The 27046-nt window shown below is 46.0% G+C and overlaps 1 protein-coding gene across 1 annotated transcript in view; it reads right to left on the minus strand.

Annotated features, from left to right (window-relative positions):
* The window catches only part of LOC116975026 (TGF-beta receptor type-2-like), a 71343-nt gene extending 51572 nt beyond the window's left edge, over window positions 1–19771 (minus strand). The window contains exon 1 of the mRNA XM_033023689.1: window positions 19503–19771. Coding sequence (XP_032879580.1) covers window positions 19503–19554 — 52 coding nt within the window. The 5' untranslated portion in view covers window positions 19555–19771. The remainder of the gene's footprint in view (window positions 1–19502) is intronic.
* Between the last annotated feature and the right edge of the window lie 7275 nt (window positions 19772–27046).

Here is a 27046-nt window from a genome sequence, read left to right on the forward strand (position 1 = left end):
ATTAGAGACAAAAGGTCAGGTTTGTTCTTCACAAACAGAGTAGGCTGTTCCAACTAAGATCCCACATTTTAGAATTACTCCTCTGCTTGCGCAAAAAAATCAACTTAAATGTTCATAGTGACTGGTCAAAAATTTAAAAGAATTGATTTTTGAGATGCTCCCTATCTCCACATGAATTATTCACTGAGTATCTTCCTGGTCAGATTGTGTTGCCTTTACATGTCTGAGAAGCACCGTGTATGTTATTCAGCCAACGCTGCAAGAAGTTCCAGTGAGATCTCAAGAGCTGGAGGTGGTTTCTCTCCCTCTGTCAGCAGAGTTCCCAACATGAGGGAATCATTAGTCATATACATTTTTAACAGGGCACAAGCAAAGGGGCCCGTAAGGGATACCATAATAAAAAAATCTTGAAGTGCTCTGTGGATAACACAGGCAAGTTGGAAGTGGATCATTAACTCTTTACTGCCTAGCTATGCTTTACTGTCTAGCTAGCTATGGGTGGCACGGTGGCAGAGTGGTAGAGTTGCTGCCTGACAGAGAATGCAGCGCCGGAGACCCGGGTTCGATCCCGACTACGGGTGCTGGCTGTACAGAGTTTGTACGTTCTCCCCGTGATCTGTGTGGGTTTTCTCCGAGATCTTCGGTTTCCTCCCACACTCCAAAGCCGTACAGGTATGTAGGTTAATTGGCTTGGTGTAAATGTAAAAATTGTCCCTAGTGGGTAGAGGATAATGTTAATGTGCGGGGATCGCTGGTCGGCGCGGGCCCGGTGGGCCAAAAGGGCCCATTTCCGCGCTGTATCTCTAAACTAAACCTTCACCGTACATGCTGACTAGTTCAGCTTCCGAAGGCGAACACACTGACTATTCTTTCACACACTCTGCATTCTATGTACATGCCGAGGATGGCCTTCAGAAGGTGAACACAGTACACAGACACCAGCACATCACCAAACAAAGCACCAACTTGAAAAGTAACCCTGGAATGTGATCAACATGATCTGAAAATACAGCGAGGCTACATGTGTGGGAAGGAACTGCAGATGCTGGTTTACACCGAAGATAGACACAAAATGCTGGAGTAACTGAGTGGGACAGGCAGCATCTCCAGAGAGATGTCACCAAAGGGTGACATTTCAGGTCGAGACCCTTCTTCAGACTGAGAGTCAGGGGAGAGGTAGACACAGAGATATGGAAGGGTAAGGTGTGAAAACAAGACATCAAAGGGGACAAAGTTCAAGGAAAATGTAGAATAGATAATTGTTAGCTTGGGGAAGGTGACAACGAAGCATACAAAGATAAAATTTAATTAGGAAGACAGTCAGACTGGTCAGAGAACTAAGATGGGGGAGGGATGGAGAGAGAGGGAAAGCAAGGTTTACCTGAAGAGAAGTCAATATTCATCGACTTTCATCTGTCAGAGTGAGGCCAAGTGCAAATTAAAGGAACAGCACCTCATATTTCACTTGTGCAGCTTACACCCCAGCGGTATGAATATCGACTTCTCTAACTTCAAGTAACCCTTGCTTTCCCTCTCTCAACCCCCCCCCCCCCCCCACCCCCCCATCCTAGTTCTCCGACCAGTCTGATGCGACCTGTCCCGCTGAGTCACCCCAGTATTTTGTGTATCTTCAGGGAGACTACTGAACATTTGCTGTTCTTTTTCAGAGTCGGTGAGCAGAACACCACTACTCCTGAAAAAAACCCCATTTAGGTCCTGAAGCCAAATAATTCCTGCTTCCGCTTGGGGAGTCTGCATCCTGGTGGCATGAACATTGATTTCTCACAATTCCGTTAACCCTTGCTGTCCCCTCCACTTCCTACATCAGCCCTCGGGCTCCTCCTCCTCCTCCTTTTTCCTTTCTTCTACCCGCCTCCCCCCATCCCCTATCAGTCTGAAGAAGGGTTTTGGCCCAAAACGTTGCCTATCTCCTTCACTCCATAGATGCTTCTGCACCCGCTGAGTTCCTCCAGCATTTTTGTGTACCTTCGATTTTCCAGCATCTGCAGTTCCTTCTTAAACACAATAATTCCTGCATGCCTTCCCCCGCCTAGAAGTCATCCTTATTTGAAGTATTGGCTGGTGAACTCGGTGGGATAAGTAGACAGAGTGTCCCACCACTCATTCTGAGAAGTTCATAAGACTTCCCAAGTTAAGGTTATTCGTCCCTCAAATTGTCATTGTCAATTGTCAAACAGCATTCATAGCAAAAGGATTTGAGTATAGGAGCAGGGAGGTTCTACTGCAGTTGTACAGGGTCTTGGTGAGACCACACCTGGAGTATTCCGTACAGTTTTGGTCTCCAAATCTGAGGAAAGACATTTTTGCCATAGAGGGAGTACAGAGAAGGTTCACCAGACTGATTCCTGGGATGGCAGGACTTTCATATGAAGAAAGACTGGATAGACTCGGCTTGTACTCGCTAGAATTTAGAAGATTGAGGGGGGATCTTATAGAAACTTACAAAATTCTTAAGGGGTTGGACAGGCTAGATGCAGGAAGATTGTTCCCGATGTTGGGGAGGTCCAGAACAAGGGGTCACAGTTTAAGGATAAGGGGGAATTCCTTTAGGACCGAGATGAGGAAAACATTTTTCACACAGAGAGTGGTGAATCTCTGGAATTCTCTGCCACAGAAGGTAGTTGAGGCCAGTTCATTGGCTATATTTAAGAGGGAGTTTGATGTGGCCCTTGTGGCGAAAGGGATCAGGGGGTATGGAGAGAAGGCAGGTACAGGATACTGAGTTGGATGATCAGCCATGATCATATTGAATGGCGGTGCAGGCTCGAAGGGCCGAATGGCCTACTCCTGCACCTATTTTCTATGTTTCTTTGTCCTACATTACAATTCTTTCCTACAATAAGACAGCGACAACACCAATAAAGAACTATAAACAAGTAAGCCTACCATCAGTGGTCGGACAGTTACTGGAGAGGATTCTAAGGGATAAGATATTTAAGCATTTGGATATGTAAGGGCTGATTTAGTGGAGTCAACATGTTGTTGTGGAGATTGTGTCTTACAAATTAGATTGAGCTTTTTGAAGGAAGCAAGAAAGGTGATGAGGGCAAGACCAAAGACAATGTCTACATGGACTTCAGCAAGGCATTTGAGAAGGTTCCACATGGTAGGCTGCTCTGGAAGGTCAGATCCAGGGACATCCAGGGAGAGCTAGCTGACTGGATACAGAATTGGCTCTTTGGAAGGAAGCAGAGGGTGACGGTGGAAGGTTGTTTTTTTGGACCTGAGGCCTGCGACTAGTGGTGTGCCTCAGGAATTGGTGCTGGGCCCATTACTGTTTGTCTTCTGTATCAATGATTTGGTACAAAGTAGGAGCAGCAGATTTGCAGATGACACAAAAAAATCTGGTATCATAGACAGTAAAAATAGTTATAAAAAATTACAGGAGGATCATGATCAGTTGGGCAAGTGGGCCAAAGAATGGCAAATGGAGTTTGATGTTACATTTTAGGAAGTCAAACCAGGGCAGGACTTCTATGTTGAATTGTAGGGCCTTGGGGAGTGTTGTAGGACAGAGGGGCCCAAGTCAGGAAAATCCACAGGTGAAGAAATATCTCCCTCATATCATGAGAAAAACATTCTAAGTTCCAGGGGAAGCAACCTCCATGAATGCAGTCTACTCAACCCTGTTGGTCAAAGATGCTTTGCTTTCCCATGCAAGTGCTGGAGATGTGGTTTGTTTTCTGAGAGAGCTGAAGCATGCTGTCCAACAAACTTGTCATGTAATCCCTTTTCACGACACAAAATAATTGTGTAATTTGAGCTATACAAGCAAATCACAGATGTGGACTTTACCAAGTAAGATGCCGGAATGTGATGTGAATTTAAAACATTGTCGAGAGTTAAAGCAGGCGTCTGGTGAGTCTCTGGTAGCAAGCGTCAGGAGAAGTCAGGAGACATGCTCTCCCCATTACTGGTGTGCGTGTTTCTGCATTTCTTTGTCAACTAATTTGCTGTTTCCTTCATTTGTTCCTCTTGTTCCCTGCTGCTTCGTTGCCAGATTGCCAAGGAGGAGGTAGAACATGACGGGGTAGTTGGGTAAGGGTGATCGAGTTGGAGCTGCGGACTGCTGCGGCCGAAGGCTCTGAATTAGGTGCCGTGGAAGGTAGTGGGAGAACGAGCCGAGAGCATGGCCAGGGAGATGTGGGTGGAGTTATGCGAAGATCAGAAAGGATCCAAGCGGGAACAGGCAGAAAAGAAAAGCCACAGTGATGAGAGAGGAGAGGCTGTGGGAAGCAGCATTGGAGAGAGACAAACAAAGAAACAAAATAGATGTGTGAGTGGAAGAAAGAATTAAGGTTATCAGTTTTTCCTTCAATCTGATTAGGCTGGCATTTCTATCCAGCGTTAGGATATTCAATAGTGCTTCATTGTCACATGTGCGAAGTCTTTGCTTACAAGCAGTCCAGCATGCAAGAGGTGCCATTTCCCCTGAGCTGAGCTGATTCCCTGTCCACCAGCCTTGGAATGTCCAGGGGGGTCCGTACGTTATTAGTGTACTAGTGCCCTGTGGCATCGGATACGATATCCCAGAGGTATCTGGTATAAATAGAAGTCGCCAAATCAGCTCTGAGTAAAATTTCTGCATCTTCCTGAGAAGTTGGGATTAGGATTTGTAGACTAAGATATGTTATTAAAAACATGCAGGATAAGAGTTTCCACTTGAAAACAATAGGTCACACTGGTACCAATCAAAATTGCTTCACTCTGGAATCTAGAAAGATGAGAGGAGAATCTCATTGAAGCATATAATATTATTAAGGGTTTGGACACGCTAGAGGCAGGAAACATGTCCCTGAAGTTGGGGGAGTCCAGAACCAGGGGCCACAGTTTAAGAATAAGGGGTTGGCCATTTAGAACAGAGATGAGGAAACACTTTTTCACACAGAGAGTTGTGAGTCTGTGGAATTCTCTGCTTCAGAGGGCGGTGGAGGCAGGTTCTCTGGATACTTTCAAGAGAGAGCTTGATAGGGCTCTTAAAGATAGTGGAGTCAGGAGATATGGGGAGAAGGCAGGAACGGGGTACTGATTGTGGATGATCAGCCATGATCACATTGAATGGTGGTGCTGGCTCAAAGGGCCGAATGGCCTACTCCTGCACCTATTGTCTATTGTCTATTGTCTTTAGAACCAAGGTATCTGCTTCACACTCCTGCATCCACGAGCCAGCAGCATCTTTGGAACTTTTACCTTTTGAAAGAACATTAATTTAAAAATGGTAGGGAGACAAAAATGCTGGAGAAACTCAGCGGGTGTGGCAGCATCTATGGAGAAAAGGGAATAGGCAACGTTTCGGGTCGAAACCCTTCTACAGACTGATGTGAGGGTGGGGCGGGAAGATGAAAGGAAGAGGTAGAGCCAGTTGGCTGAGGGAGAGCTGAGGGAGAGCTGAGGGAGAGCTGAGAAGGGGACGAGAAAATAGGGACTACCTGAAATTAGAGAAGTCAATGTTCATACCGCTGGGGTGTAAACTGCCCAAGCAAAATATGAGGTGCTGCTCCTCCAATTTACAGTGGTTCTCACTCTGGCCATGGAGGAGGACCAGGACAGAAAGGTCGGATTCGGAATGGGAGGGGGAGTTGAAGTGCTGAGCCACCGGGAGATCAGGTTGGTTATTGCGAACCGAGCGGAAGTATTGGGCGAAGTGATCGCCAAGCCTACGCTTGGTCTCACCAATGTAGAGCAGCTGACACCTAGAGCAGCGGATGCAATAGATGAGGTTGGAGGAGGTGCAGGTGAACCTCTGCCACACCTGGAAAGACTGCTTGGGTCCTTGAATGGAGTTAAGGGGGGAGGTAAAGCGACAAGTGTAACATTTCCTGCGGTTGCAAGGGAAAGTGCTCGGCGAGGGGGTGGTTCGGGTGGGAAGGGACGAATTAACCAGGGAGTTCCAGAGGGAGCGGTCTCTGCAGAAAGCAGACAGGGGAGGAGATGGGAAGTGCGGGAGGAGCAGCACCTCATATTTCGCTTGGGCAGTTTGCACCCCAATGGTATGAACATTGGCTTCTCTAATTTCAGGTAGTCCCTACTTTCTCCTCCCCTTCTCAGCTCTCCCTCAGCCCACTGGCTCCACCTCTTCCTTTCTTTTTCCCGCCCGCCCCACCCTCACATCAGTCTGTAGAAGGGTTTCGACCCGAAACGTTGCCTCCATAGATGCTGCCTCACCCGCTGAGTTTCTCCAGCATTTTTGTCTACCTTCGATTTTCCAGCATCTGCAGTTCCTTCTTAAACAGTTTAAAAATGGATCTGGGCTACATTTATAAATATTGGCCTAGCTTTATAAATAGAGGCATGTGGCACACCAACAAAAAAATGTTGATCACATTGCCTGGTCTACTGCTTCTGATGCAACTGATTTAAAATAACTGAAAATTATTTCCCCAAAATTTACAGACCAGTTGTTATTATGCAGCCAGCGTGTTCTAAATAAAATCTAAAATTGTTTGCAAGTGTCTGTGGTGCCCAAGCATCGAAGAAAACAGTGGGTTTGATTTTAAGCAACAAAAGGGAGTGAGTTGCTGGAGGAACTCAGCTGGTCAGGCAGCATCCGTGGAGGGAATTGGATGGTTGACTTTTCGGGTTGCCACCCATCGTCAAGACTTACAGAAGCTGCCTGATCCTCCAGCAACTCATCAATCATTGGCTCCAGATCCCAGCATCTGCAGTCTTTTGTGTCTCCTAGCTTGATTTTTATAATCTCAAATGGCCTGCAGACCATTATTATTTAGTCGTAGAGTCTTTCAGCGTGGAAACAGGCACTTTGGCCAAACTTGCCCACACCGACCAACATATATCCCATCTACACAAGCCCCACCTGCCTGCGTTTGGCCCAGATCCCTCTAAACATGCTCTATCCATGTACCTGTCTGAATGTTTCTTACACATTACGATAGTAACTGCCTCAACTACCTCCAGCAGCTCGTCCCATATACACACCACCCTTTTATGTGAAGATAGATACAGAATACCGAACTCAGTGGGACAGGCAGTATCTCTGGAGAGAAGGAAATGGTGATGTTTCGTGTCGAGACGCTTCATCAGACTCAGAGTCAGGGGACTCTCCTCTCCAGAGATGCTGCCTGACCTGCTGAGTTACTCCAGCATTTTGTGTCTATCTTAGGTGTAAACAGCATCTGCAGTTTCTTCCTACACCTTTTGTGTGAAAATGTTACCCCCCCCCATGTTCCTATTAAATCTTCCCCCTTTCTCCCGAACCCTAACCCTAACCCTTACCCTAACCCTAATTATTTTTTACAGGATTTGAACTTTCTCATTTATTTCCACTGGTTTGGCCAATTTCAAGATTCAAGAGAGTTTATTGTCATGTGTCCCAGATAGGACCATGAAATTCTTGCTTTGCTTCAGCACAACAGAATATTGTAGGCAAAAATAAATACGGAACAGACCAGCATATACCATTGAATATATATATACACACATAAATAAGCAGATAAAGTGCATACTAATTCCAGAATTAGAAACATCTCTTCAAAGCATATTACAGGAATTGGAATTGATTCTCTGAGTTTAAATTTCGATAATTGATTCTGGATTCTGGAAATTAAGAATGATGGCATAGGGATAGAACACTCTTTGCCTGACGAATATGAAGTAGGTGCTTGATTATATATGAACTCAGAGAAGTTAGTAGAACAAGACAGATTAAATTCACCAATAGAAGTAACATGATACATTCCGGGAGAAGGAATGAGGAAAGACAATACATCCTGCATGATATAATATTCTAAGGGCTTGTGCAGATGCCTTTGAACATGAACGGAAAAGTAAATAAAAAGACATACACTTTGACTTCTGATTTAGCGGCCTGGGGTTCACTACTCCTGGGGGCCGAAGCTTGTGCTTTATGTGGAGGAAGGAACTGCAGGTGCTGGTTTAAACCGAAGATAGACACAAAAAGCTGGGGTAACTCAAAGGGTCAGACAGCATCTCTGGAGAAAAGGAATAGATGATGTTTTGGGCCCAGACTTTCTTCAGACTGAGAGCTCCCGTTTATATTAGGCTCTCGTTTCTCTTTCACCTGACTCTCAGTATGAAGAAGGGTCTCGACCCGAAACGCTACCTATTCCTTTTCTCCATAGATGCTGTCTGATCCGCTGAGTTACACCAGGTTTTTTTTTGTCTAGTTTGTGCTTTATGTCCGCCTCGGTTCAGTGGGCTCCAGTCGACAGAAACAGTCTCAGTCAATGGTGACATACAATCCAGGAAGATACACACAGCACACAGAACTGGAACGTTACATCCAGTTTTGGCACCTCGCTTGAACAATGACCTGAAGGACTTGATTCCAGGGGCGAGGAATTAAAATGACATATTGACTGGACAAGATGTGACACAGAAGGTGGACATGATTTGATAGATTGAAATCATAACTATTTAAATGCAACTAAACAGTTTTCAATGTTGAATAGTTGAAAATTGGAGGTAGATCAAATAAAACATAGAAACATAGAAACATAGACATAGAAAATAGGTGCAGGAGTAGGCCTTTCGGCCTTTCGAGCCTGCACCGCCATTCCATATGATCATGGCTGATCATCCAACTCAGTATTCTGTACCTGCCTTCTCTCCATACCCCCTGATCCTTTTAGCCACAAGGGCCACATCTAACTCCCTCTTAAATATAGCCAATGAACTGGCCTCAACTACCTTCTGTGGCAGAGAGTTCCACAGATTCACCACTCTCTGTGTGAAAAATGTTTTTCTCAACTCGGTCCTAAAAGACTTCCCCCTTATCCTTAAACTGTGACCCCTTGTTCTGGACTTCCCCAACATCGGGAACAATCTTCCTGAGAAGAACAAAAACCAAAGAAAAAGGTGCAGGCACAGGAAATTGGAAATAAACACAGAAAATGCCGGGAAAACTCAGCTGGTCAGGAAAGAGAAACCGTCAATGTATCCAACCTGATATGTTGACTGTTTTTCTTTCCACAGAAACCTGCCTGAATCATTGCGGCTTCCCAGCAGTTTCTGTTTTTACTAGTGTCGAACCTGAGATATACTGAAGACAATTCCATATGGTTGGGATATGGAATACGATGGCTTCACTGTTACCCTTCAGACGAAAATTAGGTAAATACCTGATTGAGAACAAAATTACAGGGATATGGAGAAACATAGGTAGAGAGAAGCCAACTGGTCTGAGAAAAAGTTAACATGGACTTACAAGGTCATGTAATTTTCTCCGTAATTTTCTCTGATGATCATTTGGAGCTAATCCCGATGATTTGAATGAAACCAAATTTTATGTTGACATAGAATTCTGTCCATATTTGATTAAAAACATACACCTAAAATTAAAGATGGACGCAAAAAGGTGGAGTAACTCAGCGGGACAGGCAGCATCTCTGGAGAGAAGGAATGGGTGATATTTTGGGTCGAGATCCTTCTACAGACCCGAAACATCCATTACATCTCTCCAGAGATGCTGCCTGTCCCGCTGAATTACTCCAGCTTTTTGTGTCTCTCTTCGGTTTAAACCAGCATCTGCAGTTCCTTCCTACCCAAAATTAAGGTTGTCAGGAGAAGAAGGGTCCTGACCTGAAACGTCACCTATCCATGTTCTCCAGAGATGCTGCCTGACTCACTGAGTTACTCCAGCACTCTGCGAAACATCACCTATCCATGTTCCCCAGAGATGCTGCCTGACCCGCTGAGTTACTCCAGCACTCTGTGAAATGTCACCTATCCATGTTCTCCAGAGATGCAGCCTGACCCACTGAGTTACTCCAGCACTCTGTGAAACGTCACCTATCCATGTTCTCCAGGGATGCGGCCTGACTCACTGAGTTACTCCAGCACTTTGCCTCATTTTTACTCCAAATTATAGGCACGTTCTTGTGATGAAAATGTTTCAGTCAATTTCATTTATTAATCCCACATGTGCCTTGAGTGCATCTGTAAATCTTATGAGCTTTTTAAAAAATATTTTCTGATTAGTACTGGCAAATGTTCTTTGCTTTCTGGCTACATATATTTTGGTAAACAGATTACATATGGCTTTAATAAATATATCTGGGATCAATTTTACTTGAACTAACTTCAAAAGTACTGCTGGAAGAGTGTAAAGAAAGGATCATCAGTAGGGTTGGGTTGGAATAATGGGCCTGTCCCACTTAGGTGAATTTTGTAAGCAACTAAAGGCGACTAGTTTGTCGCCACATGTTTGCTGGTGGTCGCTGGGAGTAGTCTCCACAGTCGCGCAAAAATTCATACGTCTTTCTGATTGCCGCTAAATTTTCAACATGTTGAAAATTTTTCGCCGACAGTGGGTTTGACGCCATTGAGCATAGCTTGACTTCTCCTGACGTAGGTGCTGTCATAGGTTGTCGCCAGATGACATAGGTTGTCGCAGGTTTTACGGCGACCTGCTACGACCAAGACAGTCGCCGGCAGTTGCCTAAAAAATCGCCAAGTGGGACCGGCCCATTAGGGTTGATTTTCACTACCATTTCATTGCCTTCAATGTCATGTTGCCAGTTCCACACCAGTGTGTAGGAAGGAACAGCAGATGCTGGTTTATACCAAAGAGAGACACAAAATGCTGGAGTAACTCAGCGGGTCACGCAGCATCTCTGGACAGAAGGAGTGGGTGACTTTTCGGGAAGAAGGGTCTTGACCCAAACGTCACCCATTCCTTCTATCCAGAGATGCTGCCTGTCCCGCTGAGGTGCTCCCGCATTTTGTGTCTACCTTAAGTTCCACACCAGTGCAGCTTTCACATGCACACTTGGACACACCACAAGTATAACGCTAGATAATCAGTCATCATGCAACATCATAAGTCAAAAGAAGGGAGCAAAATTATGAATTAGACAACTTGCAGAATCTGCAAAGTTTCCAACCACAAAAATAAATGTAGTAGTTTACGCTGCTTGCCAGTGGGGCTTTTAACAAATCTTGATTGTAGCTGGTTTCTGAAAATCATTTCATTGATAAAGTGCTAGAGCCAGGCATACACACTCAGACAACAGACAGAACATACATTACGTTTCCGGAAGTGGCAGCGCTGTTGAACGGCTGCGGCTCGCCTGCAGTCCGTCTGTTTTTACTTTTGTTGTTGTTTTTTTTGTCTTGTTTTAGTTAAATTTTAGTTTATTAGGTTGTGTTATGTGTGTGGGGGGGGGGGGGGTGAAACATGGTTTTCTGTCTCTTCCTTCGGGGGAATGCGACTCTTTCTGTCGTATCCCCCCTTCTCTGCCTCCGTCTGCGCTGAGGCCTAATGGCGGAGCTGGCGGCCTCCAACTGCGACCGACCTCGAGGCTCCGGAGGCAGAGCCAGCCAGGACTTACCAACGCGAGGCTGGCCGAATTCGGAGCTGTGGCGGCGTTCCGGCGTTCCGGTGGCAGCAGCACGACTCGGGGCTGAGGCGGCGCACCGGTGGCTGAGCCGGCGTTCCGGTGGCTGAGGGGGCGTTCCTGCGGTGGCGACCAGAATCCGGGGCTCGGTCAGTGGACGACATCGTCGGGAGCTCGCAGGTCACAGGTTGGCGACCTGTTTTTACGGAGCTCCCGCGGCAACAGCTGCGTCCGCTGGACTGGAGGGCGGCATCTTCGGCAGCTTCGACCACCCCGGGCCGCGGAGTTTGAACCGGCCCGTTCGCGGAGCTCAGTTGAGCGAATTACCATCGCCCGGTGGGGTAACAACATCGGAGGCCTGGATCTGGATCGCCTCAGCGCAGAGGGAGAATAAGGAGGGAAGAGACAGTGACTTTAAGACTTTTGCCTCCATCACAGTGAGGAGGTGCCTGGTGAAGTCACTGTGGTGGATGTTAATTTGAGTTTATTGTGTGTTTTGTTGTTTATTATTATTTGTATGACTGCAGGCAATGAAATTTCGTTCAGACCGAATGGTCTGAATGACAAATAAAGGAATCTAATCTAATCTAATCTAACACGTGAATTACACATTCTTTCTACAAGACAGTGAAAAGAAAAATACTGAGAAAAACCAGAAATAAGACACAAAAATGCAACATGGCAAACAACAAAGGTGACTATTGACCTAAACACAAGGAACTGCAGCTGCTGGTTGCTACAGCTTATTTAACTATGAGGGTACTGGGTCAGTGAAACATAAGATGTAGAAACAAGGAACTGCAGATGTTGATATACACAAAAGATACAAAATGCTGGAGTAACTCAGCAGGTCAAGCAGTATCTCTGCCTGACCTAAGAGGCGACCATGGCTGACAAGGGAAATCGAGGACAGCATAAAAATAAAAGAGAAGTCGCGTAACATAGCAAAGATGAGCGGGAAGCCAGAGGGTTGGGACACTTTTGAAGAACAACAGAATGTAACTAAAAAGGCATTACGGGGAGAAAAGTTGAAGTACGAAGGTAAGCTAGCCAAGAATGTAAAGGAGGATAGTAAAAGCTTCTTTAGGTATGTGAATCCTACAACCTTAGGCTGTGCACGCCATACGCAAGAAGAAGAAGAAGAAGAAGAAGAGGTATGTGAAGAGGAAAAAAATAGTTAAGACAAATGTGGGTCCCTTGAAGACAGAAACAGATGAATTTATTATGGGGAAAAAGGATAATGCAAACGAGTTGAACAGGTACTTTGGTTCTGTCTTCGCTAAGGAGGACACAAACAATCTCCCAGATGTACCAGGGGACAGAGGACCTAGGGTGATGTGGGAACTGAAGGAAATTCACATTAGTCAGGAAATGGTGTTGGGTAGACTGATGGGACTGAAGGCTGATAAATCCCCAGGGTCTGATGGTCTGCACCCCAGGGTATTCAAGGAGGTGGCTCTAGAAATTGTGGATGCATTGGTGATCATTTTCCAATGTTCTATAGATTATCGATCAGTTCCTGTGTAGCTAATGTTATCTCACTTTTCAAAAAAGGCGGGAGAGAGAAAACAAGAAATTATAGACCAGTTAGTCTGACATCGGTGGTGAGGAAGATGCTGGAATCAATTATAAAAGATGAAATAGCGCCACATTTGACTAGCAGTAACAGGATCGGTCCAAGTCAGCATGGATTTACGAAGGGGAATCATGCTTGACTAATGGAGATGGTTACATTTGAAGAAAAGAAACCTAACATTTCAGCACATAATCAAAGCAGAGGGTATAAAAAGTACACACTGAGGAGTGAAACCATAACTTCCTGGAGAAGCTCAGGTGCAAAGAAAAGTTCCATTCCTATAACTTGCTGCCATCTGTTACTATCACCCAGTACTGAAAATGAAAGTACCTTTTCATACTCAATACGCACAAATCTTAAGAAGGGACATAGTTGTGTCTCAGTATTTTCCATCACAACTTGGGCAAGATGGAAAGGGCAATGGGGCAATTGTCAGGAAAGGTCAGAATCTAATATTAACGTCATCAAAACCTGGCATTGGGCATTCTTGATAGTTCTGTCTTTATCATTGGTTTTCCACAGCGTTAGGTAAATGCTGTTTAAGGAGAGATATATCTACACTCGATTGTGAGAAACTTCAGTGAATTGCTGCTTTATTTGGAAAGTCGTCTGGTCCCTGGGATGGTGAGAAGAGGTAACGGGATGGACCTTTTAAACCAAACCTATCAATTCTGAAAAAGGGTGAAGGATCTGAACTGATAACTGATCCTCATTCCACAGGTGCTGTTGACTGCTTCCAGCATTGTCTGCCCTAAGTTTCCAGCCTCTCTAGTTTGTTTTGGCTTTTCATTCACCAGGTCGATTCCTGGGATTAAGCATTGATTTATGAGCATTTTATGCCTATAATCTGTGGAGTTTAGGAGAATGAGAGGTGATCTTATTGGAAGGTACAAGGTTCCGAGAAAGAACATGATAGAAATATCTCCTCAGACATCTCCAACTATTGATCTGCTTTCTTAGACTTAGACTTAGACTTAGATCCTTTATTTGTCATTCAGACCTTTCAGTCTGAACGAAATGTCATTGCCTGCAGACATACATATAATAATAAACAACGAAACACACAATAAACACAAATTAACATCCACCACAGTGCATTCACCAGGCACCTCCTCACTGTGATGGAGGCAAAAATCTTAGGGTCACTTCCCTCCTCATTCTCCCTCTGCGCTGAGGCGATACCCCACCGGGCGATGGTAAGTCAGTCCCGCGGCTCACCAAGCTCCGCGAACGGGCCGGTTCAAGCTCCGCGGCCCGGGGGTGGTCGAAGCTGCCGCCCTCCAGTCCAGCGGACGCAGCTGTTGCCGCGGGAGCTCCGCAAAAACAGGTCACCAACCTGTGACCTGCGAGCTCCCGACGATGTCGTCCACTGGCCCGCGGCCGAGCCCCGGATTCAGGTCGCCGCCGCCAGAACGCCGCCTCAGCTACCGGAGCACCGTCTCAGCCCCGCGGTATGGCTCTATCTTATCCTTTAATCTATTTTCTCGGTCCACTTTAGTTATGTTTTAGTTTAGTTTATTAGTTCACTTCAGTTTAGTTTATTGTCACATGTATCGGGGTACAGTGAAAAGCTTTTGTTGCATGCTATCCAGTCAGCAGAAAGACAATACATGATTACAATCAAGCTATTTACAGTATACAGATACGTGATAAGAGAATAACGTTTAGTGCAAGGTAAAGCCAGCAAAATCCGATCAAGGTTAGTCCGGAAGTGGTGGCGCTGCCTTGCAGCTGCGGCTCGCCTGCAGTCCTTCTGTCTTTTCTTTTTTTTTGTTTTCTTTTGTCCCGTTGTTGCTGTTTATTTCGGTTTATTTAGTTGTGTATGTGTGGGGGGGGGGGGGGGTGGGTGTAACATGTTTTTTGACTCTTCCTTCGGGGGGGGATGCGAACTTTCCTGCCGTATCCCCCGTCTCCGTGTCCGTCTGCGCTGAGGCCTATCGCGGAGCTGGCGGCCTCCAACTGCGACCGACCTCGAGGCTGCGGAGGCAGAGTCAGGACTTACCAACGCGAGGCTGGCCGACTTCGGGGCTGTGGTTGCGGGGCGGCCCAACTTCCGACCCGACTTCGGAGCCTCGGAGGCTCGGCCGCGGGCCAGTGGACGACATCATCGGGAGCTCGCAGGTCACAGGTGGTGACCTGTTTTTCCAGAGCACCCGCAACTACACCTGCGTCCGCTGGACTGGAGGGCGGCAGCTTCGGCAGCTTCGACCACCCCGGGCTGCGGAGTTTGAACCGGCCCGTTTGTGGAGCACGGATTCAGCCGCGGGACTTACCTACCATCACCCGGCGGGGCCACAACATCGGAGGCCCGGATTGCCTCAGCGCAGAGGGAGAACAAGGAGGGAAGAGACATTGACTTTGGGACTTTAAACTGTGTTGAGTGTTTTTTATTTATTCTATGTTATGACTGCAGGCTAAACCATTTCTTGCACTGAAAAGTGCAATGACAATAAATTGATTCCAATCCAATCCAATCCAATCCAAGGGTCACCAAAGAGGTAGATATTAGTTCAGCACTGCTCTCTGGTTGTGGTCGGATTTTTCAGTTGCCTGATAAAAGTTGGGAAGAAATTTCCCCTAAATCTGAAGGTGTACGTTTCCACCCTTCTATACCTTGGTCCTCAGACCATTGTAAAGTCAGCATCATACAGCCATACAGCATGGATACAGGCCCTTGCTGACTAAATTGGCATACTGGGCTGATCCCATTTGTCTGCATTTGGCCCATGGACATCTAAACCCTAGATAGACACAAAATGCTGGAATAACTCAGCAGAACAGACAGCATCTCTGGAGAGAAGGAATGGGTGACGTTTCGGGTTGAGACCCTTCTTCAGACCTTCAGACATCTCAACCCGAAACGTCACCCATTCCTTCTCTCCAGAGATGCTGACTGTCCCGCTGAGTTACTCCAACCTTTCGTGTCTATCTTTGGTTTAAACTAGCTTCCGCAGTTCCTTCATACACATGCCCTCTAAACCCTTCCTTCCCATGGTGGGAGATTCTGGAAGGAGACAGAGTAATAAGATGCCTGTTTAAGACAGAAGAAGGAATTGGTTCCTCAGAATGTCATGAATCTTCGAAATTCTCTTTGTCACAGCTGTGGAGCTCCTCATTGGATTGCAACCTTGTCGTGGTCGGGGAGCTTGTGCGTCTCAGTGACCCCTAGAGCGATGCCAGCGGGAGATTCGTCTCCTGTTAGGGTCTCCCATGCTGGACAGGTCGAAGGGTAGAGGCCAGACGAAGAGCGCTCCACTGGTCCTCCAGGTTGGGGGTTGAACACAGGGCTAACAACCCTGTCTCGTAAAACAAATATGTTACGGAAACAGCAACTGAAGGAACCAACACTACTGAGTGGAGGACCTTCGTTGCTACCCTACATGCCAGGAGGCAGAATAGGCAGTAGGTAAGTAAGTACAGCTGTGGAGGTTGAATTATTGAATACACTCAAAGCTGAAATTCACTTTTGATCTGAATGGGAACTAATAATTGGGGAAAGTGGGATTGAGGCTATGATCAGTTAATGGAAGTTCACGTATGTCACTGGTACCAACTCAGCCTTTTGCAAATAATACTCTCATTCCTCATTATGTACGTAGGATGTTTCAGATATGCTCAATAACAGTAGAATTTGTGAATCGTGATTTCACTTGAAATCTTCCGCTTTTAATGCCTTATTAAACGTGTCTTTCACCCAGTAATGGAGATAGAATTTAATTTTAATTTCAAGTGTACCTTGTGGTGTATTATGACTGTTGGGTGCCACTTCGGGAATGAATAAAGTTCTATCGTATCGTATCGGAATTGATCCCAAGTAAGTAAATGGATAAGCGGGCAGTGTAAGTACGGGCAACATTTTGGGAATGATGAAAATGGGATACTTTGGTTTGACGTGGAAGCTGAAGGAGGTAAAGTTCTGAATGGAAACAAACTCTCAGAAAAAGGAGGTGGAACTCAAAACAAAGCGTAGTGTGTATCATTGCTCCTTATTTACTGCGTTGCAACCCTGAATATCTCTTCATATCACACCGTTCTTGATTAAATAAATACTGATATAATATCGTATGCAATCAGCTCAAGTAATAACTACAACAAGCGCTGTTAGTTGTACGACACAAAGCGCGCTGGAAACCGAGTTAAATCCTCTGTATAGAATGAATTGTTTACGCGGAGACTAAATCCATGGGCGTTCACCGCTCAATAAACACGAGGTGAATGAAGAGATTTAGCCGCGTGATAAATACGAGGACCAGTGGATACTTTGGGAGAGAGAACAGGGAAGGGTCGGAGGGAGAAAGGATCAACGTTGAACGAATAATTCGTGTTTCGACTTCGAAACCACGCAGTCGGACGCAAAGCCAAAGATAGACACAAAGTGCTGGAGTAACTCCGGAGACTAAGGACGGGAGACGTTTCGGGTCGAGACCCTTCTCCCAGAGATGCCGCCTGACCCACTGGGTTACTCCAGCACTTTGTCTTCTATCTTTGGTATAAACCCAGCATCTGCAGTTCCTTGTTTCCGCAGCGCCGAGTCCACACAGCCAGACATTGCCAACCGCTCGGCCAAATGCAAAGACACCAGCAACCACAAACCAACCAGATATTTTCTTAATTTACAAACGAAAGCTGTTCTCTGAGCTACCGTGTGGGTTAGCCGGGCTCTCCGACGCGAACGGATGGATATTCACGGCGAGCAGAAACGGTCTCGGAATCGGAAGAATCTTTCCATCCTAACATTTCAAAAGATCTCTTGCATTTCAATGCAAACGAAACATTGACATTTTAACGCAGTTTGCATTAGCAATGGAGGCGAGTGGTTTTTTGGGTAGTGTAGGAAGGAACTGCAGATGCTGGTTTACACCGAAGATCGACACAAAATGCTGGAGTAACTCAGCGGGACAGGCAGCATCTCTGGAGAGAAGGAATGGGTGATGTTTTCGGGAAAAGTCTGAAGAAGGGTCTCGACCCTACCAGACTGATTCCTGGGATGTCAGGGCTTTCATATGAAGAAAGGCTGGATAGACTCGGCTTGTACTCGCTAGAATTTAGGTTGAGGGGGGATCTTATAGAAACGTACAAAATTCTTAAGGGGTTGGACAGGCTAGATGCAGGAAGATTGTTCCCGATGTTGGGGAAGTCCAGGGCAAGGGGCCACAGTTTAAGGATAAGGGGGAAATCGTTTCGGACCGAGATGAGAAAAACGTTTTTCACACAGAGAGTGGTGAATCTCTGGAACTCTCTGCCACAGAAGGGAGTTGAGGCCAGTTCATTGGCTATATTTAAGAGGGAGTTAGATGTGGCCCTTGTGGCTAAAGGGATCAGGGGGTATGGAGAGAAGGCAGGTACAGGATACTGAGTTGGATGATCAGCTATGATCATATTGAATGGCGGTGCATGCTCGAAGGGCCGAATGGCCTACCCCTGCACATATTTTCTATGTTTTTATGTTTCTATGACCCGAAATCTCACCATTCCTTCTTTCCAGGGATGCTGCCTCTCCTGCTGAGTTTAACCCAGCATTTCGTGACTATATTGGGTTTTGGTTAGGATTGGTGAGCGCAGTGTTTTGTAGTCTACGCTTAATCCCAAGATCTCGGGGTGATCTTGCCCCGGTCGGGGTGGCAGCGGGGGCCAACCCACACTACTTGCCTCAACGGGAATGAATCAGGGAGGGGGGGTCGCTCGTAATAATCTGAAATTGAGGAAATCACGGTTCGGAGCGATATGGGCCAAACGCGGGCAGGTGGGACAAGTGTAGCTGGGGCATGTTGGCCGGTGTGGGCAGGTTGGGCTGAACGGCCTCTTTCCACGCTGTATCACTCTATGATATCTGGAGCATCTTTAATTGCTGCTAAATGTTTCCTGAGCCACATGTGGTTGTTGGAAGGACACAGGGCAGCTAGTCGTAGTTGGAGCCTTTCCCTTCTCTCCTGATGTACTGAGTGAGGCAGAGGCAGGGAGAGCTGCCGGGGTCATTAGGCTAGGAGCCGCGGGTCTCTGCCCCACTAGGATGCCTGGAAGGATGATGTGGACTCTGGTCAGCCGGTGACAACTGGTGCCCAACTGGTGCCCAACTCGGGAGCGTGTCACCCCCCCACCCCATCAATCAGCTTGAAGAAGGGTCCCGACCGAAACGTCTCCACAGATGCTGGTTTACGCCGAAGGTAGACACAAAATGCTGGAGTAACTCAGCGGGACACAGGCAGCATCTCTGGGGAGAAGGGATGGGTGACGTTTCGGGTCGAGACCCTTCTTCAGACTGAGAGTCCGGGGAGAGGGAGACACAGAGATATGGAAGGGTGAGGTGTGAAAACGAGATAGCAAGGGGGAAAGTGGCAACGATGCACATAAAGATAAAATGTAACCAGGAGGACAGTCAGACTGGCCGGAGAACGGGGATTTGGGAGGGATGGAGAGGGAAAGCAAGGATTACCCGCTGAGTTTACTCCAGCACTTTGTCCCTGATTCCTGTAACCTAGCACTCTGGTGTAGACTGTGGGCATTTGCTGAACCGCTCCGGCTTGTGGCCGGCAAAGTCGCGGTGGTTTACGACCCCAAGCCCGTTAAATGGCGAAAGATCCTTCACTCACCGGAGGCCAGGATGAGGATAGAGGTTGGAGTTGATTCCCCGAGGCGCCCCATTCTCCTCCCGGCGCCGAGCAGCGAGCGGGGCAGTCCCGTCCTGTCCTGTCCTGTCCCGCCGTCACCTACTTAGTTCCTCCGAGCAAGCTAGGCGTAAAAGGGGACGAGGGCGGCTCATGGTGCTGGGGGTCGCGGCTCCTGCATCTGGCGCCAGCTGTTTGGGAGCTTGCCTTTAAAGTGCGGCTGCACGGAGGATGGGGCCGCCCAGAGGAAGGCTTCAAACGTCAACAAACCACATCCCCACTAAACCAGCAGCCACAAATCAGTATTCGCATTATTTTTGTACAAACTCTGCAACGGATGAAACTATACGCCTGACCCACGACGTGAGCGACACACACACACACACACACACACACACCACGGCTTTAAAAAGTTTCACCGAGATTCATGGAGAGAAAACAACACATAAAAAAAACGAAAGACAGACACAAATTGCTGAAGTAACTCAGTGTGTCAGGCAGGAGTTGTGGAGAATATATATATATGATTCCCACCATAACACAGGATAACATTTAGTAACTGAACTCTCAGCAATATTTTAAATCTGTGTAACTACAAGTTCCTGTGTGTATATTATGTTTATTCTGAGGTAATGAAACGCCTGATTTTTTTCTCTCTGTTGAAAGTATGCAAAAGAATTTTGCTTATCGCTAATATCATAAAAGTCGCACCATACATTTCTTAACGTTAGAAAATTGGAGATCAGATTTTCAAAACAATACAACGGAATACATTTAAAACAAATATATTCCAATGTGGAATTCCCTGCCACAGAGGGCAGTGGAGGCAAAATCACTGGATGGATTTAAGAGAGAGTTAGATAGAGCTCTCGGGGCTAGTGGAGTCAAGGGATATGGGGAGAAGGCAGGCACGGGTTATTGATTGGGGACGATCAGCCATGATCACAATGAATGGCGGTGCTGGCTCGAAGGGCCGAATGGCCTCCTCCAGCACCTATTTTCTATGTTGCTATGTTTCTAAATCGCGATTCAGAATCATGTGGTCGGTCATTAGTCCTAAAATTCAAGCAAAAATATCACATTAATTTTCAGTAAAGCAGATATGATCTATTAGCATCACCTGTCAGGCTGTAGTAATCTCCGCACTCCTGTGTGTTGGGACTCTCAGTGCTCATCAGCATGGTTTTGGAAAAATACACCATCTCCAGAAATCCCTCCAAATTCGTTGAAAGAGTAAATATAGTCAGTTAGTTTTAGTTAGTTCAGTTTATTCTCATGTGTACCGAGGTACAGTGAAAAGCTTTGTTGCATGCTAACCAGTCTGCGGAAAGACAATGCATGATTACAATCGAACCATCCACATTGTACAGATGAATGATATAGGGAATAACATTTAGTGCAAGCTGAAGTCCAGTAAAGTCTGATAAAGAATAATCCAAAGGTCTCCAATGGGGTAGATAGTAGCTCAGGACCGCTTTCTAGTTGCGGATAAAGTGGTTTAGTTGCTTGATAACATGGTTTTCAGTTCAGTTTATTGTCATGTGTACCGAGGCAAAAGCTTTTGTTGCGTGCTATCTAGTCAGCAGAAAGACAATACATGATTACAATCAAGACATTTACAGTGTATAAGGGAATAATGTTTAGTGCAAGGTGAAGCCGGCAAAGCCCGATTAAGGAAAGTCCGAGGGTCAACAAAAAGGTAGATAGTAGTTCAGCACTGCTCTCTGGATGTGCTTGGATGACTCCGTTGCCTGATAACAACTGGGAAGACACTGTCCCTGAATCTGGAGGTGTGCGTTGGATTTGGAGGAAGTGGGAGAGTCGAAAGATAAGTTGTTAAGAGTGAGGACCAGCTCCACTAGGTGGAGGAGAGTGTTGGTAGAGGGAAATTGGCTGGTTCTGCAGTATCTACCACTGGTTTTGCGGTGAACTATCATGATTATTTCCTACATGAACAAGTTAAAGTTAGATTCAGAGAGTGATACAGGGTGGACGAAGGCCCTTCGGCCCAACTTGCCCACACCGGCCAACATGTCCCTGCCACACTAGTCATGTCCCTGCCACACAACATGTCCCTGCCACACAAGGGCATCCTCAGTACCCCGCAGCTCCGATCTTGCTCCCCCTTCCCCCAGTTGCAACAGGGACAGAGTACCCCTAGTCCTTACCATTCACCCCATCAGTCATTACATACAACACATAATACTCCGACATTTTTGCCACCTCCAACGGGATCCCTCCACTAGTCACATCTTGCCATCTCCACCCTTTTCTCCGTCTGCAGAGACCGTTCCCTCCCCAACTCCCTGGTTGACTCATCCCTTCCCACCCAAACTACCCTCTCCCCAGGTACCTTCCCCTGCAACCGCAGAAGATGCAACACCTGTCCCTATACCTCCTCCCTTGACTCTGTCCAGGGACCCCGACTGTCCTTTCAGGTTAGGCAGAGGTTCACTTGCACCTCCTCCAACCTCATCTACTGTATCCGTTGTGCAAGGTGTGGACTCTTATACATTTTAATTCCTGTACCCATTCCCACACTGACCTTTCTGTCTGAAGCTTCCTCCATTGTCAGAGTTAGGCCAAACGCAAATTGGAGGAACAGCACCTCATATTTTGATTTGGCCACTTACACCCCAGTGGTATGAGAATTGATTTCTCTAACTTCAAGTAACCCTTGCAACCCTCTCTCTCCGTCCCTCCCCCAAGTCATTGCACTAGCTTCAACCAGAGACTTCTTGTTGAGTCTCATTGTCTATAACTCATTTTCACCCAGCCCACAGCAAACAATGGCCTGTTTCTTTAACATTGTTACGTTTTTGCATCTCTTTCATTCATTTGTTCTATATCTCTCTACATCACCATATATATCTCTCGTTCCCCTTTTCCCTGATCTCTGGCTGAGGAAGGGTCTCGGCTCAAATCATCACCTATTCCTTTTCTCCAGAGAAGCTGTGTGTCCCGCTGAGCTACTCCAGCTTTTTATGTCTATCTTCGGTTTAAACCAGCATCTGTAGTTCCTTCCCACACATGATAGTTTACAAGTTTAGCTCTGTTCAATCAAGTGATAATGCAGCATAATATGAAAGTGTAAAGAGAAACAGCTGTTATGCTCTCATGTTGGTTCAAAACATTTGAGAAATCTGGAATGCTAGATGATAAAAACTCAACAGGTCACAGAGAGTCTAGAGAAAAAACAGAGTTACTTTCTAAATTAGTTTGCTTCTGGGCATTTTCTGGACAGTCATTCTGCTCTGACGAAATTCACGGCATTGTACAGACTGATAGACAGAGAATGAGAAGACTCTGTATTCTTCCCCCCCCCCCCCCCCCCCCCCCCCCCCCCCCTCTCAGACCAAGCCCTCCCCCTCCTCTCAAAGCAAACATCATATGCTGGAGGCTCTCACCCTGACAGACAAGCCCAGACCCAGAACCGATGACAGAAGAAGAAGATTCTTATAGGCAACAGCTGAACAGGTCTGTAAATGCAATCCACACTGATAATATATAATAATTTTAAAAATCAATAAATGATTAACAGTTATACCGGGTAACCAGGCCTTAGATCTCGACAAAGATCTCTGATCTTCCTCAAGATTCTGAAGGTTCTCCTCTAGCATAAACGTTACTGGAACCCTGGACAAACGTACTCACTCTGAAGGTACACAAAAATGCTGGAGAAACTCAGCGGATGCAGCAGGCAAGCCGAAACCCTTCTTCAGTCTGAAGAAGGGTTTCGGCCCGAAACGTTGCCTATTTCCTTCGCTCCATAGATGCTGCTGCACCCGCTGAGTTTCTCCAGCACTTTTGTCTACCAACTCAAATAATGGTGATTCTACCGCTTATGATCGCTTGGTATATGAATACATTGGTACGTGCATACCTTAGTATATGAACACCTTGGTACATGAATACCTTGGTATATTCGTACTGTGGTACATGAATACCGTGGTATGTAAATAGCTTGGTACGTGAATAGCGGTACATGATCTCCTTGGTATTATACCTTAATACCTTGGTACATGAACACCTTGGTACATGAACACCTTGGTACATGAACACCTTGGTACATGAACACCTTGGTACATGAACACCTTGGTACATGAACACCTTGGTACATGAACACATTGAGGTTGATCATTAGCTTTCTCATCCTCTTTGAGACAGTGGAATTTAAAAATGCTCATTTTGTTTATCTACTCAATGTTAATAAATTCCTACTGTATTATATTTTTACCCCTTCTATGTCTCTGGAGCCAGGGAGAGATGCAGCCTAGAAACATACCATATGGCCCACCAAGTTAGTGGCACTCACCATTTACACTGATCCTACTTGAATCCTGCACCGTTTATTTCCCCTACATTCCCATCACCTCATCCCCGATTCTACCACTCATCCACACACTAGGGGCAATTAACTTACCAACCCACATGCCATTGGGTTTTACTGCCAACATTCTGGTTGTCATGTTCTGTTTAGTTTGCAGACAAATGCCATATGCCTTTTCTTTGTCCTGTTTCCTTAACTGAAGCACGGGCTGATCAATTCCCAGGAATAAGTGGTTGAGGCAGGTTCAATAACAGATTTAAAAGACATTTGGACAGGTACGTGGATAAGAAAGGTTTAGAGGGATATGGAACAGCAACAGGAACTCCAGCTTTTCGTGCATATCTACAGGTAGATGAGGCTAGCTAAGATGGGTCATTTTGGTCGGCATGGACAAGTGGGGCCGAAGGGCCAGTTTCTATGACTGCGAATGGCCATGTTCATCAGCTTTTACACCGGTCCTGATTCATATGTCTCTCATCCTCATGTGAATACCAAGCTTCCATCTTTGCTCCTGTCATTGTGTGTGCTACCCAAAAGTCTTTTGCTTTTTTAAGAGACTATGTTGATAGATACAGTAATGGTGCATGCATGGCACAGTGAGGAATGTGTAGGAGTCACTGTGGTAAATGTTCATGTTAAAATGTGTTTTTGAGTGATCTGTTATTTTTAATTGTATGACTGACCTGGCAAATGAAATTCCTCGTATGTTGCAAAACATACTTGGTGAATAAAGTGTGATTCTGATTCTGATGTTACCACGAACTTGTTCAATAACTTGGAATGGATATTCACATCTGCTTGTCAAAACTCAAACATTTCTAGTAGTGAGTGAGTGAAGAATGCCCTGAATTAGAGATGATTTCATCATTAATCACCTCTTCTGATCTCCGATTTCAGATTCCATATTTACAATGTTCTACAATCTCTGATGCTGCTGGCTGATAATGATTTTGCAAATATCAATGACTTCATCAAACAGGACATTGACAATTCTGTGGGATGCAAGCACATTTCCCCAATGTTGCAGATGTGTGTGACCATGTTTCTACTGACAGGATGCCCTTGGGTATTTACTCACAAACTTCTCACCTCCAGTTTTCAATTAAATTACTGTATTCATCTTGAAAAATATCTCCCTTCATTCAATGTTTGGCTTGAAGAGCTTTTGCGCCTTGTCATATATTGACTGAGAATGATAATCAAATCTGATAGTGGACTGTTCATTTTACCATCTTCTACTTTGACAGATGCTGGATCTTTCGCAACAGTTTTTTCTAAGGGCTCTCTTTTTTTCCCTTCCACTATGCTGAAGTGATCATCTCTGACTAGTGGACTTGCCATGATTAATCCTGAGACACGCTGCTGCATGTGCTATATATGGGAGCAACAAATGATATGCTGGAGGAACCCAGCAGGTCAAGGTCAAGTAGCATCTGTGGGGGATCGAATGACCAATGTTTTGGGTGAAACCCTGCATCAGGACCATTCCTCTCCCCACCCACCCAACTGCCCTCCACAGATGCTGTTTGATCCACTGAGTTCCCCCAGCAGATGATTAATCCTGAGCCTCTCAGCCTCATCCAACAAGTCAGCCAGTCAGTCGTGTTGTAACCTGAGGTCCTCAGTGATTTGGACACGTCAAGGGGCTGTGTGATTCCTTATCGGCTCACCCTCACTGCTAGTGTCCCAGTGTAAATTCTTATCCGAATATGATTAACCATTATGATCAGGGTTGCCAACTTTCTCATTCCCAAATAAGGGGCAAAAGGTCAAAATAAGGGACAAATTCCCAACGGCAATTCGTTGACCGACTCGGCCGTGGCTGGGTGAATGATGAGTTGGCCCGGGTGCTGGACTCCACACAAAGCCTAGCCGCCGGGCCAGCTGAGGAGTTTTGGCCCGGGCCTGCGCGACGTCATGCGCAAAGTCCGGCACCCCATCCAACTCATGAACCGATGATCGGCCGTGAGAAGGAGGGGTGGTGGTGTCGGCGGTAAGCGAAGGTCTGAAGGTCGGAAAGCTGGCTGGGCTGCCGACCGACGGGGCCACGGGCGAGACGCTGCTGCTGCTGCACTCCATGGGCTGCACTACGTCGGGACGGGTGAGGCAGGGCCGGACGCAGCAGACAAATACGGGACAAGGACGGTCCCGTACGGGACAAACCAATTTGCCCCATATACGGGATGTCCAGGCTAATACGGGACAGTTGGCAACCCTAATAATGATATACATGAGACAGGGAGAGCTCAAATACAGTGTGACTAGATTCCTAACAGATTGTTCATGCACATATTAATATTAGTGAAATGTGTCATAGAGCCATTCAACACTGAAACTGGCCCTTTGGTCCAGCTTGTCCACGCCGACCAAGATGCCTCATATAAGATGGCCCCATTTGCTCATTTGTCTGAAGAAGAGTTTTGGCCCGAAACGTTGCCTATTTCCTTCGCTCCATAGATGCTGCTGCACCCGCTGAGTTTCTCCAGCATTTTTTTTGTGTACCTCCCATTTGCTGATGTTTGACTCATATCTCTCCAAGCCTCTCCTGCATAAATATCATTCATAAACTTTGAAATGCTGAAGTACTACTTGATGCCTTGGAATCACATCATCACTTGCTCTGCAAAGTAATGATATTTATTTTATTCATAGGTCCAAAATGGCAACTTGCAAATAAAATAGGGCTTTAGAAAAATGTGGTATCAGTATTGGTGGATAATTCTTGTCGTTGCTTAATTTTGAAACGCAGCAGTATTTACACTAGCTCAGTTGGTCCGTGGTACCTTTTTTATGGTTTGCCATTCTAACATGAATACTATAGATTGAGTGCATATTTACATTGCAGCACCCACCCTGGGACTGACAGCACGCAGTGCAGATTTAAACAAAACGGAACTGCTTTCACTTTAGCCGGCTCCCGCTTGGCTGGGCAGAAATACATCTCTCCCAAAGAGAGATGCACATGCTTGGTTGCAGTCACGGGGAAACCTCTCTCAGCAGCTGAAGGTTATAATGAACCTTTGGTAACATGACGCCCCAAAGCAGTCTACAGCCAGCGTTTGAAGTTTAATCATTGCTGCAATGTAGGGAAAACCTGGAGATAATTTGCACACTGCATAGCCAAATAAACAGTGCTGCTCAAATTGTACAATGAATGGTGGTCGATGAATAAATATTGGCCAGCAAGAGGTATTCTCTT

Source organism: Amblyraja radiata, chromosome 7 (assembly GCF_010909765.2).
Source record: "Amblyraja radiata isolate CabotCenter1 chromosome 7, sAmbRad1.1.pri, whole genome shotgun sequence".
NCBI classification, from domain to species: domain Eukaryota; kingdom Metazoa; phylum Chordata; class Chondrichthyes; order Rajiformes; family Rajidae; genus Amblyraja; species Amblyraja radiata.